The sequence below is a fragment of the Rhinatrema bivittatum genome, chromosome 2 (assembly GCF_901001135.1).
Source record: "Rhinatrema bivittatum chromosome 2, aRhiBiv1.1, whole genome shotgun sequence".
In the NCBI taxonomy this organism is placed as follows: domain Eukaryota; kingdom Metazoa; phylum Chordata; class Amphibia; order Gymnophiona; family Rhinatrematidae; genus Rhinatrema; species Rhinatrema bivittatum.
Genome location: NC_042616.1, coordinates 224,752,515 through 224,773,033, shown reverse-complemented (window position 1 = coordinate 224,773,033; position 20,519 = coordinate 224,752,515). Strand labels below are relative to the sequence as shown.

Below are 20,519 nucleotides of genomic sequence, written 5' to 3'. Positions count from 1 at the left end.
ATGAACCTTGTTCTCACCCAAGGAATTAATGAGCTGCTCAAGGTCCTCGCCAAAAAGCAACCTACCTTTAAAAGGCAAAGTGCCCAACCGCGCCTTTGACGCCGGGTCCACTGACCAATTGCGTAACCAGAGAAGCCATCTGGCTGACACCGCCGAGGCCATTGCTTTCGCCTGGACACGGAGAAGATCGTAAAGAGCATCTGCTCCATACGCAATAACGCCTTCCAACCGTTCAGCTTGCTCCGCCTCCGCAGACGGGAGGTCCTGGGTGCCAAGTAATTGCTGAACCCACCTAAGAACTGCCCGCTGCATGAGACTGCTGCAAATATAGTCGCCCGAACTCCCAAGGCCAGTACCTTGAAGATACACTTAAGGTAGAATTCGAGTTTGCGATCCTGTGCATCCTTCAAGGCCGTAGCCCCCACCACCAGAATAGTGATGTGCTTGGTCACCAGTGGAGACTGAAGAATCCACCGTGGAACTTTCAGCATTTCCAGGCAGTCCTCCAGGAGCGGATAAAGCTTGTCCATGGCTCTCCCAGTGCGGAGCCCCGCCTCGGGAGCTTCACATTCCCGGAGAAGTAGCAATTTGAGCATAGGGTGAAATGGAAAAGCAGAAGCCTGGGCCCAGAGTCCCGCCAGGACCAGGTCCATGTGCTTTGGCAGTGCTGCAGTAAGAGTATCCGCCGGGGGTCCCTCAATTCCTAACTCCTTAAGGACAAAAGGAATGAGGGGTTCCAACTCCTCCTTCTGAAACAAACTGAGAACCCTGGGATCATCCCCTTCCAGAGGAGGGAGCGTCCCCACCAAGTCCAAATTCGGATCCAGATCAGGGGTCCCCAAAAGGCGCCGGAGGGTCCGGACAGGGAGGGGCCCCAGGGACCACCCGCACAGCCCCCTGCGGATCCGGAGCCACAGGAGCAAGCGGAAGGTCCAACCACGGGAGCTTGGCTGGCAGGGGACCTGGTGATTGGTCCTTCTCCTCCTGCAAGGTGGCCAGATAGGATTTGTGCATGAGGAGCACAAATCCCAATGAAAAACGAGGCCTAGACTTGTCGGGGGGGGGGGGGGGGGGACACGGACGGGGGGGACACCACGTCCTGGGGCCGCAAGGGGCTCAAATCAGGGAGAGACCCCCAAAAATTCTCATCCTCTGTGCTGAGCAGCCCCGAATCGGGAGCTGCTAAAACTCCCAAAATGTCCACTGTTCCCACGGTTTGCCGACCGGGAACGGCCTGGCCATGCGCCGTGTGGATCGACCCCGGGCTGGATTTGACTGCGCTGCCTGGGAGGGGCCTTCCCCACCTGGCAGGCATGAAGAACATAGCCCCTCACACGAAAATCACATTGAGGGCTCCCCACAGGCCAGGCAGCAGTGTGATCGCGGCATTCTCACTGAAGAGGAGCCGCGATCATAAAAGGATAACAGCTGATGAGGCCCCCTTCGCTGCTGAGAGGAGCAGAGGCAGACGACTGAACCCTGCATGCTCCTCTCTGAACACCCGGCTGCTGGAGAAAAAGAATTGCTGTGCTCCCGAGGTGAGATTAATCGGCTTGTGGGGAGTCTTAAGTTTCTTGTTTTTTTTAAACTGAATGCAGGCAAAAATGTCTGCTCTAAGGGCACTGACAGGATAGAAACTCTCCTGAACACAAAAGGCAGCCAGGTGAGGGGGGAGTGACTGGACCACCAGTTTCACCCCCAATAGGAGCACCAGGAACAGGGGCTTAGGCTATGAAAAGAAAAAACAAGGGGCCAAGCCACCCTAAGCCCCACAAGAGCATGGAGACAGTGCTGTCTCCAAAGAACAAGAACAGAGCCAATTCCCTTTTTTCCCTTTTTTTTTTTTTTTTTTAATACCGGAACAAAAGAAAAGTACTTGCTTGATCCGCTAGAGTAAGTACCCAACTGGGAAAAGGGCTAACTAGCCAAGATCAGGGAACCGCAGGTTGAGCTGATCCATCTGCTGGAGACAGACAAATACTGAAGGGTTGCAGGGTAGGCTCCGTCCTGATATAGGATACTCTTTTCAGTTTTAGTCTGTCTCCATCTGCTGGACAGGAGGCTCAACCCCGTGGGTCAGGACTGATCCGGGTACATACAGGGAACACCTGCTAATTATCTAGCATAAGTAACATTAAACATGTTTATTATGTAGTATTGACCGGGTAGGAAATCTGGGTGAACTGGGAGGAGTTCAGGCTGAAGAAACAGGAGAGTCTCGATGACCTGAAGGACTGGATAAACTAGTGGATTAATTGGTTAAACTGGTAATTTCACTCACGCGCTTATGTTTTAAAATTCACTTATTTATTTATTTAAAAGTTTTTATATACCATCATTAAGTTATTTACCATCATACGGTTTACAATAGGGCACATATAACAAAGAAAATATAGATCATACTTTACATAGAGGGTGCCATAATCATTCGGTAACAAAAATGACATTAAGTATAATATGGTTTATGACGTGGAATTTACATTCATGAAATTCTCAAGGGGGATTGTATGTTTTAATGCTATTCAACCTGTTGGTTTGACTACAATTATCAGAGGGATAAAATAATTTCCAGGTGGTATCTGGAAATTGTGTGCTGTGTGCTCTATGACCGCCTATCCTTATTTATTTAAGTGTTCACTATTTGAAATACACTTTTCTGTCTTAGGGGGTTATTTTTCAAGCTGCGATAGCCCATTATCGCACGCGATAATGATCTTATCGCGGCGGTAACATTAAAATCAGGGGAAGGGGTGGAGTTTGGGAGGAGTTAGGGAGGGGTTTAGAGAAATGGGGTGGCAGCACCGCTGCTGGCGATAATGTTTTGGACATTATCACTGTCAGTAGAGCGGGAAATAGCACCACCTTTTAGTGTGGCTTTATGGGGGCGTTGCTGGCGAAACTGCACCGCCGTGATGCGGCCTGCTGCACACTAGCGCCCTCCCGCCCCCTGCCCCTTTATCGCGCCAGATCATCATTCTGCACGGAATGATGAATCTAGCCCTTAGTAAGAAATTTAAATGCTTCAATTTTCCTCACTTCTCCATCTCACTGAGTTTCATATTAATGAACACATTCTCATAGTTCATTTAGTACTTTTCCAGCTACTGTCAGAACAGCAGGACTTACCCGTGGTATATGGTTGCAGTTCCTCACAAACTTGTGTTTTCTGTTGTGTAATATGGAAATTACATGAGATCTTTTCAGGAAACTTGTTTATCAAATCAAGGATTTTTTTCTGAAATTTTAAACACTCTAGATTAGGCCATAATTTTAAAATCAAAACAGATGTGCACAATTAGAAAATGAAGATCATTACCAAAGCTTAGGTAACTTAATGCATCTCAAGTATCACAATCTACAGATCAGTACCAAAGAAAATAGGTTCAATCCAAAATACTATACAATGTAGAGTTCTTTTCTTTAATTCGGATATGAATATGTCTATAAGCAAAATGATGTTTTGTTTTTGCAAGCAGTAGTTTCAAAACCAGTTTTGCATTCTCTAACCACTATTTCCGCTGATTTTTTCTTTGCAGCTGTAAAGATCTCAGCTGGTTTCCTTACCAACTGAATCCAGTCAAGCTGAGAGGTTAGTGTGCTTGAATTGCACAAGCCAGTTACCTCAAGTCTGTATCCCCATCCTCTCTCTGGTGCATTGCACCCTTTATTATAAGCTGTAGTGTGTTCTTGTTACTGGCCACCTTTCTCCCGCAGAGATGCACACAATGGTCTGCCATGCAAAACAGGCTTCAACTGACATTGAAAGATTTTGCTGAAATTAGTAAAACTGAAAAAGCAAAAGCTCAGTTAACTTGTCAAAAGAAACCTAATACAAGCCCTGTCGTGCACAGTATACTGTGTGCTACTCTTTGCAACAAACAGACCAGATACCAGGACTGGTGTGAGAGGTGGGAGGGATGTGGTCACTTTATAATAATGTCTTTATTTTTAATAAAAATACAACAGACAGCAAATCTCTTCAATAAATGCAGCCACAGAACTATTTCTTATCAGGTGCATTACATTTCTAAACAAATTAATAACAAAACTAAACTGCATAGCAATCTTGAAAAACAAGTAATAGAGCAAATAAAAAATAAGACAGCAGTGTCAGAATTTCAGGGCATTAATATTTTGTAAACTTAAACCACATATGATCTTAACATAACAAACCCTGCTCTTCTGTTAGGACTCACTGGCAGAAACTCCTGTCTCCCAAACAGCAGATTGCCTGGTTCTCTGGCCCTGCCCTGGGAGGGAACGCCATCACTAAGCACACACCTTGTCGGAAGATGACATTACCCTCCTGCTGATATTTGAGAGCACTCCGCCTGGCGTTCCCTGCCTTGGCAACAGGTCTCCTGAGTTCCTGCTTAACAGTGCATGTTGCTCCTGTGTCCTCTTGTTGGTCCCCATTTGCCTGTTTCCATGCCTGCATCCTTCTACCCTGATCCTTGGTTCCCTTATTGCCTACCTTCCGTGGAGTTCTTGTCTTCTGTCCGTCTTGTATTCTTACCTGTCTATCCCTGCTGGTTTCCTTGGATTTTGACCTTGGCTTGGTATTGGACTTCTGGATTGCCTCCTGCTCAACCCTTGGGACTAGTTACTGGATTACATTGCTTGCTGCCTGCTTGAATCCTTGGACTGGTTACTGGATTATGTCGTCAGTTGCTGACCTTTGCTCTTGACCTGCCCTTTGGATCTCACTATCTTAAACTCCCCTTGATAGAAAGGTACATTCACCTGCTGTACGGTGGGGGTCAGACTAACATCTGTTCGACCTTACCATCTACCACACAGCACAAAGATCTAGTTATCTTAATATCCTCAAGTGCTATAATAAAGTCTGATTTCCAAGACACCCTCAATAAATGATCATGAGGTTTATATGCATAAAGTAACTAATTTACATACTTTGGTTGTCCTAAATATTAGATATTTCTGCATCAACATTTCAGAAATTGTGGAAATTTCTCTGGCAAATTTGCATAGATTGGCATATTAAATAATGTATTGCATACTCTAACTGCACTAGTAATTACTCAAATTGGAGGAAAAAACTTCAGATTCCTGATCTCGGCAATAAACCGCTTATGATTAGGTGACTAAAGCACCATCAGTTTAAAAAACCTACAAGTATTTACTACTGTTATTTTTCAATAAATTTTAAACCCATAAACTTCTTATAAATACTAAATTTATATTGTCCTTAGGCAAAATAGGACCTCTAAGAATATGCAAATAAATGATCTGTTATCTTATTTGAAACCTCCAATTAGTAAACCTGATTGAATTCAAAATAATACAGTCTTATTTCAAAAATCAAGGTTTGAAACTTAATTTGGTCTTCTTGATGGCTGAAATTCCAGAGTGACATACTTCAGACTGCAAACTGACGAGAATTTCAATGCTGGACGAACATCTACCACCATCTGCTTCGACTACCACTGATGCTGAAAGCGTTCCGCCTGCCAAGGGCTGCATCGTCCAGATAACCCACAATGCATAGAGACTCTCTAGAATGTGAAGTCTACATGCTTCAAAGGTATATATATTTAGATCCTTCACCTCTCCTCATAAATCTTCTGATATAGACCCCAAACCTCACCAAGGACCTGTAGAAGGGCATTATAACTTTTTTTTCTTATTCCTCTCTCTATATAGCCTGGCATTATTCTGGCTTTAACTATTGCCATGTCATATTGCTTCACTGCTTTCAGATTGCCAGATACTATTACCCCAAGGTCCCTCTCCCAGTCCATGCACATTAGTCTTTCATCCCCAAACACATATAGTTCTTTTGGATTACCATATCCCAGATGCATGAATGTGCACTTCTTAGGATTCAATGCCAACTATAAAAATCCAAAAACCAAAGACTGTCAAAATATACAACAACAGAAATCCCAAAAGGTATGTTCGCCTGCTGTATGATCAGATGCTTGCACTCTGGAGATTTTATTGGAAAAAAAACCTGTGGAATTATGTGATCCGTGAGAATCAATGGGGCAGATTTTATAACCTGCGGGGTACATTTGTGCGCGCTACCCGGTGCGAACAAATGTACACCCGATTTTATAACATGCGCGCGCAGCCACATGCATGTTATAAAATCTAGGGTTGGCGCGTGCAAGGGGGTGCACACTTGTGCACCTTGCGCACACCGAGCCCTGGGGGAGCCCCGATGGCTTTCCCCGTTCCCTCCGCTCCCCCCCACCTTCCCCTATCTAACCCACCCCCAGCCCTACCTAAATATCCCCCCTCCCTTTATTTCATTATTTACGTCTGTCTCTGGCAGGCGTAATTGCGCGCGCTGGCCGGCGCGCCATCCCCCAGCACTGCCGCTGTGCCAGAGGCCTCTGTCCCGCCCCCGGACCTGCACCCCGCCCACGCCCCCTTCCCGCCCCTTTTTCAAAGCCCCGGGACATACGCGCGTCCCGGGGCTTGCGCTCTGCGTGTGCAGGAGCAGGTTTTCGGGGTTACGTGCGTAACCCTTTGAAAAATCTGCCCCAATGTTTATTGTCCTTCTACATTTTGAACATCAGGCGTTTCTTCGATAGAGCAGGCCATCAGGCAAAACAAGCCAACATTTGCTTGTCATCTTAATCACAGCAAACTACTTGTTTAAAGCAAATTTTCGAGCACTATAAAATCACTGCTATATCATACACTGCATGTGGATTATCTTCCCAGGAGAGCTTTACATTCTCTGAACGTTTTGAATGCTTTCTTACCAACTTTGGTGGACTCCTCTGTTTGAGAACCTCGAGGCTAACATTTGAAAGTGTTCAGAGACTTTTGTGACTATTTATAGTTGAAAATCAAGAGCTCTGAAAAACATACGTTTTTTCATTCTTTTGAATAGCAACATTGTTTTGAGTCGAGGGTGTCGTTATGTATTTGTATTTTGGGATGTGAAGAATTGGGGAGGTGGTATATGCGTGTATGAATGGATGTGGGGAATATGATGATGTGTGTATTTCTTAAAGGGTTACACCACACTGTATTCATATTGTATTGAGGGGTAATTAAAAAAAATTGTAAAGAGGAATATTGGGTTATTTACTCTTCTTTTTTTTTTAAAGATTTTTGATAAATAATAAAAATGTTTTTGTTAAAGTGATAACTTGTGAGTTACCGTGGGAGACTTTTTTGGGATTTCTGTTTCTGAATCCTAACTGCCACATCTTCATTAATCAGCTTTTTAAAATCACTTTTCATTCTCTCTATTCCTTCAGGTGTGTCCATACTGTTGCAGATCTTAGTATCATCCGCAAATAGACAAACTTTACCTTCTGTCTCTTCTACAATGTCACAAAGAAACTGAACACAGAATGAGTCCCAAAACAGATCCCTGTGGAACTCCGCTTAACACTGTTCTCTCTTCAGAGTAGGTTCTATTTACTATTACACGCTGTCTCCTGTCAGTCAACCAGTTTGTAATCCACTTCACCACCTTGGTGCCCATTCCCAAGCTTCTCATTTTATTCAGAAGCTTCTTATGCAAGACCACATCAAAAGCTTTGCTGAAATCCAAGTAAATCACATAAGGTGTTCTTCCCTGATCCAATTCTAGTCACCCAATCAAAAACATCTATCAGATTTGACTGATAGGACCTTCTCTTGGTGAATCCATGCTGCCTCAGGTCCAGCAACCCATTAGACTAGAGATAGTTCACTATCTTTTCCTTCAGCAAAGTTTCCATTAATTTTTCCACCACTTGGATGAGGCTGACTGGCCTATAATTTCTGCCTTCTCTCTACTACTGCTTTTGTAAAGCTTGACCACAATTGCTCTTCTCCAGTCCTGTGGCACCACTCCCATTTCTAGGGATCTAGTAGAATCGGCCAGCACATCTCTGAGTTCCCTTAGTATCCGGAGATGTACCTCATCTTGCCCCTTGGCCCTGTCTACTTGCAATTTGGTGCCTATGGCCAAGTGAAAATCTGCGCCCTCCCCCTTTACACAAGATATGACACCACAAGCTGGGAGGTTCTGTTCCACATTTGTACAGCAGTGCTCATGGCCAGTGCAAGGGTATTAGAGGTCCTCGGAAAACTTTATAGCCTTGCACCCCCCTCCCCATCTCACCCTCCTCACACACAATTAAAAATTATGCATTTATAAGACAGATTTTTCATGAAAAAGAACATTCAAAGCACAGTCTTCTGAGTTAAAAATATCACTTACAATATGTATATTATATTTACTTGCACTGCTAAAGCAAGAGACACTTGGAATCTATATGGTATTAGTCCTACTGTAACACGTCTTGGGCAAGACCCTCAGAGACCCACGAGAAAAACATTTCTATATAAAAATAGCACTAACTGCCAGCACTCAGAGCAGCAACCCTACCTATGAATGTTAATACTACAAATATTATACCAGGCCTAAAACACCAATACACTCCTTATTAGGAAAACAGAACAAGCTAAGCTGCTATAGATCCCTGCATAGAAACTACACACTAATGGAATAACTTACTTCAGTTACATATGCAAAACACAGATAGATCCTCAAATACAGAAGAGACCATACAGTATAAATAGAAATATACAGACAAAAACTGAACTGGAAATTCCAAAAAGCCAAATTCTATATGCACTGCAACAATGTAAAAGACAGAAACATTACCATTCTTCATAAAACAAAATTAGTAATACCATGCCAATAAAAAGAATAACTCAAAACAATTAATAGAATAATATTCAATAATTAAAAACATATAAAAGCCTAAACATCAATAAAATATTTCAAAACAGATACATCAAATAATACCCAACAATTAAAATAAGGATTTAAAAAAAATTCCCCCTTATCCATACCTTGGAACTTTAAATTTCCAGATGCCCTGAAATTTGTCATGGATTAGCAGGCAGAGAGTAACTGGGGTAGTTGTGCACACACATGCTCCCTTCTCATACACACACACATGCTCTCTCTCACTCTCCTACACATGCTCTGTCCCACACACATGCACAAATGCTTTCTCTCCCCCACACATATGCATACATGCACTCTCTCTCACTTTCCAACACACAAGCACACATGCTCTCTCTCACTCACTTCCTCCTTGACCTAGCAGGCAGTAGCATTCTCCTTCTTTAGCTCCTGTGGCCAAGGGAATGACTTCCAGCCACGGGGCTGTGCCAGCATTGGACTACTTCCGGCAGGGGCACTCCTTCTCCGAAGCAACGCGGTCCCACCAAAACATTGTTGGCACGGTCAGTGTGGCCTTAGTAAATGGAAAAGCAGCTCGACCCTGCCAGAATCAGCAGCATTGCCAGCAGGGTTGTGTGCTGACCATGCTGTCGCTTTCGATGGGGCAGTGCTGCTTTTCTTTTGCAGAAGACCCGCCGGCAGCCGGCCGCACTGCTCTCGTTGGAACCTATGGCCAAGGCCATATTGGCCATAGGCACAGTACAACTCTGTCTTCAGCCATCTCTGGCTTGGGCTCTGGTGGCGGCCCTTCTTCCATTTCTTCAGCTGCCGTCGGCTTGGGCTCCGGAGGCAGCTTGTGGCCCTTCTTTCATTCTTCAGCCACCGCTGGCCGGGATAGGCTCTGCCACGGTCCTGCATGGCTTTTCCAGCTGCAGCAGGATAAGCTCTGCCATGGCCGTGCAGGCTTCTCTTCCGGCTGCGGCAGGATGGCTCAGTCATGGCCCTGCAGATTTCTCTTCAGACTGCAGCACTATCAGCCCCTCCTATTTGTCGGGAAGTAAAAAGAAAGGCATAATAAAGCCAGGGTGAGGCGGCTGTGGCAGGAAGGTTTCGGGGCAATTTTGCTGTCTCAAAATTTTGCCGCTTGAAGCGGCCACTTCACCCTGCCTCATAGAACCACCCCTGCTCCTTGTCACCTTTCAATTTCAATATACCACTTCAGGCCTTCCTTCTTTCTCTGATATATCTGAAAAATGTTTTGTCACCTCACTTTACCTCTTTGGCAATTCTTTCCTCTGCCTGACTTTTTGATTTCCTGATTTCTTTCTTTGTCTCTTTCACTAAGTATTCTTCCCTGTCTTCCTCTTTATGTACTCCTTGTACTCCTAGACTGTTCTTTTTGCCTTTATTTTTTCAACCACCTTCTTTGAGAACCAGATGGGTTTCTTTTTCCTCTTACATTTGTTTACTTTTCTAACAGAGATTAGCTGCCTTTGTAATAGCTCCTTTTAATCTTGCCCACTGTTGTTCCACCTCATCCATTTTCTCTGTCTTCTAATTTTCCTCCAGACACATCCCCATTTTGACAAAGTCTGCATTTTTGAAATTCAAAACTTGGATCTTCGTGTGACTAATTCATCTCCTCACCACACCCCTACTCATTATTCCTCATCTTCTCTTCCCTTCCCTGTCCTCCCCTGATCTCCTTCCCTCCCCTGTGCCAATCAGATCTGGCAGGATATGGTGAATGGTGGCACATTAGACTGTGTCCATGTCTTCTGAGATCTGACTGGTGTTTTGAACTCTATGAGATATCATAATACTCTTAAAAATAGCCACAGCACCTGAAGACTAATGATACAGATTATTATTAACAGATCTGCGATTTCATATTTGATTACTTTCAGAACTTTGGGGTTAATTCCATCTGGTCTTGGTGATTTGTTACTCTTTAGTTTGTCAATTTGATCTATTACATCTCTCATTTTCACAGTGATTTGCTTCAGTTCCTCTGATTCATCACCAACAAAGAACATTTCCAATATGGATATCTACCTAAGATCCTCTGCAGCAAGGAGTTCATTTAGTATTACTGCCATGGCTTTGTCATCCTTAAACGCCTCTTTTAAGCCTTGGCCATTTAGCAAGAAGCCAATTGACTTTGTCGTAGGCTTCTTGCTTCAAATGTAATTGAAAAAGATTGTATTGTTAGTTTTGTTTCTAAGAAAATATACTTTTCAAGATGTCTCGGCCTGCCTTATTAATTTTATAATCTCATTTGCCAATGCTTATGCTCTTTCCTGCATTTATCATTTGAATCTGCATTCCATTTTCTGAAAGATTTTTTTTGGCTTTAACTGCTTCTTTCACCATACCATTTTAACAATGCTGGCAGTCGTTTGGTCTTCCTTTGACCTTTTTTAATATGTGAAATACATTATTTAAAACAATGTCCACACCTCATGCAAACTTGTAACCACTCCTTTTAATTTTTTTTTTTTTAATTCCCTCATTTTCTTGTATCTATCTTTTTAGAATTAAATGCTTCTGCAGTAGTTCTATCTAATGTCCTCTCTCCAGTGATCATGTCAATTTTGATTGCATTATAATCACTATTGTGAAGTAGAAACATAGAAACACGATGGCAGAAAAAGATCGTATGACCCATCTAGACTGCCCACTCGTGCAATTACTTTAGCATTATAAGTCCCATCACCTCCTTAGAGATCCCCTGTATATACCCCATGCTTTCTTGAATTTAGAAACTATTTTTGTCTTCACGACCTCCACTGGGAGGCTGTTCCATGTATCTAGCACCCTCTCTGTAAAGAAATATTTCTTAAGATTACTCCTGAGTCTAACCCATTTCAAACTTATTGCATGATACCTTGTTCTATAGCCTCCTTTCCATTGAAAGAGGCTCACCTCCTGTGCATGGAACCTTTGAGATATTGGAATGTCTCTATCATATCTCGCCTATCTTGCCTTTCATCCAGGGCATACATGTTTAGATCTATAAGTCTATCCCCTTATGCTTTAGAATTAAGACCACTGACCATTTTAATAGCCACCCATGGACCAACTCCACCCTGTTTGTATCTTTTTGAAGGTGCAGTCTCCAGAATGGAACACAATATTCCAAGTGAGGTCTCACCAGTGACCTATACAGGGGCAATATCACCTCCCTTTTTCTGCTGACCATTCCTCTCCCTATGCAGCCCAGCATCATTCTGGCTTTTACCATTGCTTTATCCACCTGTTTAGCAACCTTAATATCATCAGGGTCAATTACCCCCATATCCTACTCTTCCTTTGTGCTTAGAATTTCATCTCCAATACTGTACCTTTCCCTTAGGTTTTTGCAACTTAAATACATTACTCTGCATTTTTTAACATTAAATGTTAGCATCCAGACCCTAGACCATTCCTCAAACTTCGCTAGATCCCTCCTCATGTTTTCTACACCTTTCTGGCTGCCCACCCTGCTACAGATTTTGGTATCATTGGCAAAAAGACAAACCTTTCCTGATAATCCTTCCGTTATGTCACCACAAAATGTTGAAAAAAAACAGTGTAAGGACCAATCCCAGAGCACACCACTAGTAACATCCCCCTTCTCAGAGAAAACTACATTTACCATTACCCTTTGTCACCTCCCATTCAGCCAATTTCTAACTCAGTCAGTCATTCTAGGTTCCATACCAAGTGCGCTTAATTTATTTACAAGTCTTCTGTGTGGAACCATGTCAAAGGCTTTGCTGAAATTCAAGAACACTATGTCTAGCCCTCTCCCTTGATCCAACTCTCTGGTCAGCCAATCAAAGAAATTGATTAGATTTGTCTGACAAAATGTAACTCTGGTAAAACCATGCTGCCTTGGATCTTGCAATCCATTGGATTCCAAAAATTGCACTATCCATTGTTTTAGCAGCAATTCCATTAGCTTGCTCACCAGAGGTCAGACTAACCATTCTGTAGCTCCCAGCCTCCTCCTTACTTCCACTTTTATGAATAGGAACCACACCCGCCCTTTTCCAATCCTCCAGGACTACTCCAGGCTTTAAAAAAGCATTGAAAAGGTCAGCCAGCAGAGCTTCCAGGACATCTCTAAGTTCCCTTAATACCTGTGGATGTAACTCATCCGGCTCCATCACCTTATCTACTTTAAGTTTAGTTAGCTCCTCACTAACACACTGTTCCGAAAACTGATTGAAGTTTACCTCACTTTCAATCTTATTTGTGTTTGTTTTATGTGGTCATGATCCTGGCCCATCCACAGTAAACATCGTACAGAAATATTTATTAAGTAATTTTGCTTTTTCTTCATCAGCCTCTACATATTCCTCCTTTCCACCTTTTGAGTCTCACAATGCCATTTTTGCACTATTACTAACGTATCTAAAAATAAAGTCTGTCCTCCCAATTTACCTTATTTCCTGCGCCACTGTTACTCCTTGAACCAAATTCTGCATTCCACGGAGGACTAGATCTAAAAAATATAGCTTTCCCCCTCTCACTGATTCCAGACCTAGCTGCTCCATGAAGTAGTCATTAATGGTATTCAGACTCTTTACATCCCTAGCATGCCATGTTGAGACACAAATCCAATCAATGCTGGGGTTAACTGAAAGCTCCAATTTTTATTAAAGTTGCCAATTTTATTTGCCTTTCTAATTTTTTAGAACATTTTTCTGTCTGATTCTTCATCCTAGTTGGGCAACTTGTAGTACACATCCACTGCTATACCCTTCACCATCACACATGGAATTACTATCCATTTTGTGTTTTGCAGGATTATCTTGTTTGATGCTATGCCATCCTTAACATATAGTGCCACCCCACCACCAATATGATCTGCCTTTTCATATCAATATAATTTGAAACCTGGTATCAATGTCCAATTGGTTACCCGCCCCTCCTCCAAGTCTCTAAAATGCTGATTATGTTTACATCTTCAATCTTTTTTTTTAGATTTCTAGAATTTGCTTATTAGCATTTGATACAGATAATTTGGAATCCTTCATCCTTGTCAGCACTTTATTTTATTCCACGTGGGCTACTTCAGGCTTTACCACAACATCTCTATTGGGATATTTTAACTTCTTTGTTATACCATTACCCTTTGAAGATATTTCTCTCTGAAACAGGATATAAAAGCTTTCTCTCCTTTTTAAATGTTAGCACCAGCAGCTGGGTTTCACCCTGGTTAAGATGGAGCCTCTCTCATTAGAACAGGCTCTGCCTTCCCCAAAACATTCTCAAATTTTTAAAAAAAAGTCAGAGCCCTTTTCCATGCTCCATCATCCCATTCATGCACTGAGACTCCAGAGCCTTTCTGGACATTTCTGAGAATTCAACCTTAGAGGTTCTGGATTTCAATTTCTTAGCAAAGGAGATTATTTTCAAAAAGATTTAGATGCGTAAATAAACTTAACGTGTGTAAATGGGCTTTTGCTAATTGCTTTTACGTGTGCATCTCCTTTGAAAATTCGTTCCATAGGGTTGAATTTTCAAAGACTTTGCATGTGTAAATGGGCTTTTGAAAATGACTACGATATATGCTACTTTTATGTGCTTAACTCCTTTGAATAATAACTCCTAAAATCCTAAATTTGACTTCCAGAACCTCCATCCTGCACCGATGTCACTGACATCAACATGGACCACAACAACTGGCTCCTCCCCAGTGCTCTCTAAATTCTAATCTAGGTGGCATGTGAAGTCCCTAACTTTGCGCTAGTCAAGCAAGTTACCTTTTGATCCTCACATCCACCAACCACCCAGCCATGTTCTTAACGACTGAATCACCAATTATATTGCAAATTCTAACTTGTCTCTCTTGAGCACATGCCCCTGGATACACACTTGGTCTGAGGGAATAATGAATCACCAGGAGTCCAGGTGCTGGCTACAAGGTCACCACAAAGTGATGGTCTCCTCCAAGGTAGCACAGGGACTACTAGACTGGAGTTGGGACCAAAGTTCCCTCTAAGCTAAGCACATGAGCAATTGCTCATACATTTCAGAGCATCGCTCATAGGTTTGACATGGTCGCTCACATGTATTTTTCTTTATGCTATATGCCGAAATGCAACACTAATACTGGCACTCAAATTGTTGGTCATACAAAAATAATTTGCACACATGCAGTCATTCCTTGGAGGGAACATTAGTTGGGCCAATCCTATGATACTTAAGGTCTCCTCTGTACATCTGTCTGCCTCAAACTCCAGGTATGCTACTCTAGCCTCCAGAGATCTGACTTATTCTCTGGGATCCAGGAACTTTTTGCAACGGGTACAGACAGATTATAATACATGTGGCACTTGGTGCAAAAAACTTGATATTCTGCAAGTTTACAGTTAAAATTAAAAGCAAACTTATGGTCAGTACTTAGGTACTTTGGATAAATAACTTTAGGGGCTGGTTCATGCTAAAGTTCCTCAAAGGAAGGTTTTTAAAAGATTACTAAATATCTAGGGCAAGAATGTGAGCAAAATATATACTAAAGCCCTATCACTTCTTAATCTTTAACATCTACAAAACTGCAGACACAATGCTGCATCCAGTAATCAGCTCAGTGCTACACAGAGCACTGGGCTGATGACATTTTGACATGGGGAAATGGGTGGCAGGGAGAGGAAGGGAGTAGAAAGGGTCCTACCCTACTTTTTTTTCTGTCACTCTATGTTACCAAACTGAAAAAAGAATTAGAAAGACATACTGATGTGGCGTGATTAGCAATCTTTTTCCTACTGAGCATGCATTAGCATATCTCTCTGTTTCAGAGGGGGAGGAATGGTATGTGCAATCTCTCTCCTCACCATTGCTCAGCATGCTTTACAAAAAGTATACAAGGAGAAATGTCCTTACCTGTTAATTTCCTATCCATTAGTCCTGCAATACCAGTCCAGCACTGACAAGTGAGTTATTTCCCCCCTACCAGCAGACTGAGGCAGACAACACTGTTTTCCTCCGTGACATCACAGCCACTACTTAGGAGGTGGTGCTAGCAGCAGGAATCCAGTATCCTTCTGTCCAAGCTTCGCATCAGACTCAAACAATGGAAGAATAATTACATTTCAACCAGTAACCTGAAAAGATGTTTTCCTGCGGCCTATAACAGAAGGAAAGCAGGAAGAAAACTCAAACAAAGGGAAAAGCCAAAACCCTTACACAGACAGCTAAAGCGAACATGCAGAACACCACAGCCCTGCTTACTGAGTGGGTTCTAGACAGGTGTAGCAGGGACTAATGGAAAAGAAATTAACAGGTAAGGAAATTTCTTCTTCCATCTCATCCTACTACACCAGTTCAGCTGACAAGTGGGAAGTACCAAAGTTTCATCTATATGCGAGGGCTGCACATAAAACCCCCACACCGTAAGCAGTTTCCTCCTGCGCCAATCCATCCAGCCAATAATTCCTCACAAAAGTATGAAGGGAAGACCAAGTGGCTGCTGTGCAAATATCAGCCGGAGCAAACGCATGCACCTCCATCCAAGATGCTGATTGTGCCGTGGTGGAGTGCCCATGCACCAATTCCAGAGGCTTTTTGCCCTTGAGCAAATAAGCTGATTCAATTGTCTGTTTCATCCAGCGAGCCAGAGTAGCCTTAGAGGCCGCGTCTCCTTTAACTAGACCCCCCAAAAAAGGAAAATAATCTGTCCGATTTGAGGAAGTCATTAGTGACCTCTGAGTACCGTAAGATAATCCTCTGCAAGTCCAAACATTGGAGGGACTGATACTCAGGTCCACAATTCTCCCTAGAGAAGGATGGACGTGAACTAGACAGATTGACATGAAAAGCAGAATTCACCTTCAGGAGGAAGGACAGTTCCGGTCACAAGATCACCGCCTCTGCCAAAATCACTAAAAAGGATCCCAGCATGGACTTGAAGTTCCAAGATCCACCATGCGGAGCACACCGCAACCAGAAAAGCGGGCTTCAGAGACAAATCCTTCAAATAACTGTTTTAAGAGTTCAAACGGGTCGCTATAAGAGCTCTCAGTACCAGATTCAGATCCCACAGAGGAACGATGGGCCGGAAGGGTGGCTACAATCTTTTGACGACTCTCAAGAAGCGGGACACATCAGGGTGAGTTGCCATAGAGACACCCGATATAGGTCATGGGTAGCAAGAAACAGCTGCCACCTGCACCTTTAGGGAATTTAGGGCCAACCCTTTATCCAGACCACCCTGAAGAAAAGCCAAGATACAAGGAATATCAGCCCACCGGGGAGAAACCAACCTAGACTTAGAGAACTGTTTGAACAGAAGCAGACTCAAATATAAGCCAAGGAAGCTGACTATTTCCAACCTTTCAACAACGTAGCAAATAATGTGGAAGTATACCCTTTCTTACGGCGCTGTCTCTGCTTAAGAGCCAGGCCATAAGACAGAATGGAGCCAGATCTTCCATGACTGTGGGCCCTTGAGCCAAGAGATCCAGTGTCTTTGCGAAGTGTAAAGGCCGGTCCATCTGGAGCTGGAGCAGATTGGCATACCAAGACCTGTGCCGCCAGTCCAGCGCCACCAGAATGACTCTGTTGCTCTTCAGCTCTATGTGTTGTGGCAGACTGCCTGTGAGTTCCCATGTGGGAAAGACATACAGGAGCGCTCCCTCCGGCCAGGACTGCACTAGGGTGTCGATCCCCTGCGAAACACGCTCCCTTCACCAGCTGAAGATACAGTCCACCTTTGCGTTCCAATGGGTCGCCATCAAATCCACCAGGGGATGACCCAACCTGCAGCAAATCCTGTGAAAGACCTCCAAGCTTCTTAACTGAAGAAGTCTGCCTGTACATTGTCCTAGCTGGTGATGTATGCTGCTGAAAGTAGCCGGAGATTCATTTCCACCCATGGGAGTGACTTCTCTGCTGAAATCTCATGACTCCTAGTTTCCCCCTATTGACCCACATACACCACCGCCGGGGTGTTGCCCGAGAGAACCTAAACGGCTCTCCTCTGAATCAGTGGGAGGGACTGGAAAAGCACCAGAAAATAGCCATGGTTTCCAGCTAGTTGGTGGACCACAAGGCCTCCTCTGGAGACCAACTCTCCTGGGCCACCTGATCCTGACAATGAGCCCCCCCAACCAAGAAGCTCGAATCAGTCACGACCAAAACCCAGGATGGAGTGACTAGGCTGACGCCCTTCAACAAGTTTGAGGAAACCATCCACCAGCGAAGCGACTAGCACACCGACAGACTCAGAGGCAGTCAAACCCGGTAATCTTGTGTCTGTAGGGCCCAATGCATCAGGAGTGATGCCTGAAGGGGATGCCTGTGAGCTCTGGCTCATGGCACCAAATCTAGGGTTGCTGCCATAAGACGAGCACCTGCAGATAATTCCATGCAGATGGAATGGGTAAGTCCAGAAAAACCAAGACCTGACAGAATCTTGCGCACCCTCTCATCCACAAGAAACACTTGTTTCACCCGTCTGTCGATTTCACATGCAGATACTCTGGGATCTTCTAATAAAAAGATTTATATAAAAAAAAAATGAACACAGGTATTCCCCTTGGTGCACTGCAGCAAGTACAGACCACAGCATCTCCATACAAAAATGCAGTATCCATAGACTGCAGTTTACGCCCTTGAGATCCAGGATGGGACAAAGGAACCGTCCTTCTTGGGTACTATGAAATAACTGGAATAACGGCCACAGCCCTGCTCTAATGGAGGCATTGGTATCACTGCTTGCAAGAGCTGCAGTTTCAGCAAAGTCATACGAACAGCCTAACGCTTGACTGGAGTGGAACGGGGAGATACCATAAAGATGTCTCATATGGGGCAATACAGGTCAAGAGTATAGTCAGACGTGGTATGGGTCCACTCTCTGAAGAAGTCTCGCAGACATCCCCCACAGGAGTCAGAATAGTGAACCTGCAGAACCTCAGGAAGAGGACTTACTGGCTCCCACTAAGGACTGGGCATCAGCCCTCTGCATTCAGGCGCCACAAAAGGACTGACCCTGACCGCTTGAACTGAAGAAGGTAGCATAAAAGGCACAAAAAAAATTGCCTACCCGGCTGGTATCGCCTGGAGACATGAAATTGCCCCCCCCCCCCCCCCGACCTCTGCCAGTTCTATAAAAAAGTGGCCCTTGTCCTCTGGCAGGTGCTGGGGCTTAGGATCTCCTTGATTCCTTCACCAGTTGCTCCAGATCCTTCCTGAACAGCAGCCTGCCCTTAAAGGTAATTTCCCCAGATGCATCTTAGACCAAGAATCAGCCACCCAATTACACAACCACAAGAACTGGACACCACCGACCAAGAGGAACTCCATAACCAGTCATATAGCGTGTCCGCCAGGAAGGCTGCTGCGGATTCCATCCTGGCCACCTCTTTGCTCTCTGGAAGCTGTTGAATCCATAGCTGATGAGCCTGGACATCATGGCCAAACAGATGGATATCTGAACTGCCATCACTCATGAGATAAACAGACTTCTCAGAGGCAGGTCTATCTTCCTCTCTTATAGATCCTTGAGGGACAAGCTCCTCTCCACAGGAAAAGTGGTATGCCTGGTCATAGGCAGATACAGTTGCTGCAAGAGATTAACCCCCCCACAAGCCATACTCAGGGACTCCCAATCAGTCAACATCATCTCCTTGATCTCTGACTGTAGTGGAAAAGCGACAGTCGTCTTCCGCTTCCCCTGAATAATTGAATCCCACATCAGAGTGTCCTGAGGCTTAGATTCCTCCAAATTGGAGATAAGAAATCACCTGATTGATTAGGTAGCCCATCTCACCCCAATGAAAAACATGGATCACTGAATCGTCCTCAGGACCAGGAGGAATCTCCCCTTCCTCCACTGATGCCAAACTATGCGCATTTACGGACTCCTCCATATTCCCAGGGTACTCCCATAAGCGCCCCAGTACCATGATAGCTGGCTGCACCTTCTTGGCCAGAACCAGGGGAGGGAGAGCTGGCGAAGAGACTCCAGACATGACGGGAAGCCCACATGGCCCTGCCTCCGACCTGGAGAAAGCACAGAATGCCTGATGGAGAAAATTAATAAGTTCTGGAGAAAAATCTCCTTGGGCCCCGGAACCAAGGCAGCTGCACTCTCCATAGGAGCCCCCTCCAGTCTCTCAAGGGAACCAACATGGGGGAAGGGGGTAGGGGTGAATCAAGCTCCTCCCCAGTCCCAGCCACTTCATGGGAATCCAGGCTTGATGGCATGAGCGAATTCAAAATGGCTTCTGACTCTAGATTCCATGCGGTTGACCTCGTGTCAAAGCCTTCTAGAGACTGCGCACCAAACTCATGGATGGGGGAAGAGAGAGAGCTAATCCCTGCACTGAGCCCTCACCCGGCTTCTCCCCCACATGCAAACAGCCCAGACAGATCGGGCCTTTTTCAGTCATGGCCCTGAGCACCCTTCAAGCCATGCAGCAGTGAAAAACCTGGGCTGATCTCTCCATCCCAACCATGCAGCTCCACTGGCAGCAATGTGCAAAGCCAGCCCCTCCCTGCAGTGCAGAGACCTTTGCCATACCTACTCCTGGAAGATGCACTACTGCGTCCCACTGCTCCTGCTGACAGCCTCCTTGCACTGACAGACTGCTGCTCCAGCAGGCAGGTTTTCTTTCAGTTTGCCTTTTTTTTTTTTTTTTTTTTTAAACATGGCAGGCCCGAACCAGGGAGATTCAAGGCCAGACTAAGAAAGGACAGGTAGAAAAAAAGAAAAAAAAAAAAGGCTCGGGAGCAGGCAAATTTCCTCTCAGCAACAGGGTGAGAAAAAAAATCACTTATCTGAGGCAGAGTGCTGAGACCTTGGCTTCTCCTCACTGTTTTATTTTTATAATTTGTTTTCCTTCTGCTCCTGGATCACACTCAA

At 44.3% G+C, this 20,519-nt stretch overlaps 1 protein-coding gene and 1 long non-coding RNA gene across 8 annotated transcripts in view; one reads left to right on the top strand and one right to left on the bottom strand.

Annotated features, from left to right (window-relative positions):
- The window catches only part of OXNAD1 (oxidoreductase NAD binding domain containing 1), a 99,912-nt gene that overhangs the window by 10,759 nt on the left and 68,634 nt on the right, over positions 1 to 20,519 (bottom strand). For all 7 annotated transcript variants that reach the window (XR_003854549.1, XM_029589237.1, XM_029589238.1 and 4 more), the window contains one exon: positions 3,127 to 3,235. Coding sequence is in view for 6 of the 7 variants with exons in the window: in XM_029589237.1 (XP_029445097.1) it covers positions 3,127 to 3,235 (109 nt within the window). In the remaining variant the exon portion in view is untranslated. The remainder of the gene's footprint in view (positions 1 to 3,126; positions 3,236 to 20,519) is intronic.
- On the top strand, positions 3,532 to 10,982 carry LOC115084405. Its single transcript, XR_003854550.1, has 3 exons — positions 3,532 to 3,589; positions 5,370 to 5,545; positions 10,659 to 10,982. It is a non-coding gene; the product is annotated as an uncharacterized LOC115084405 (long non-coding RNA).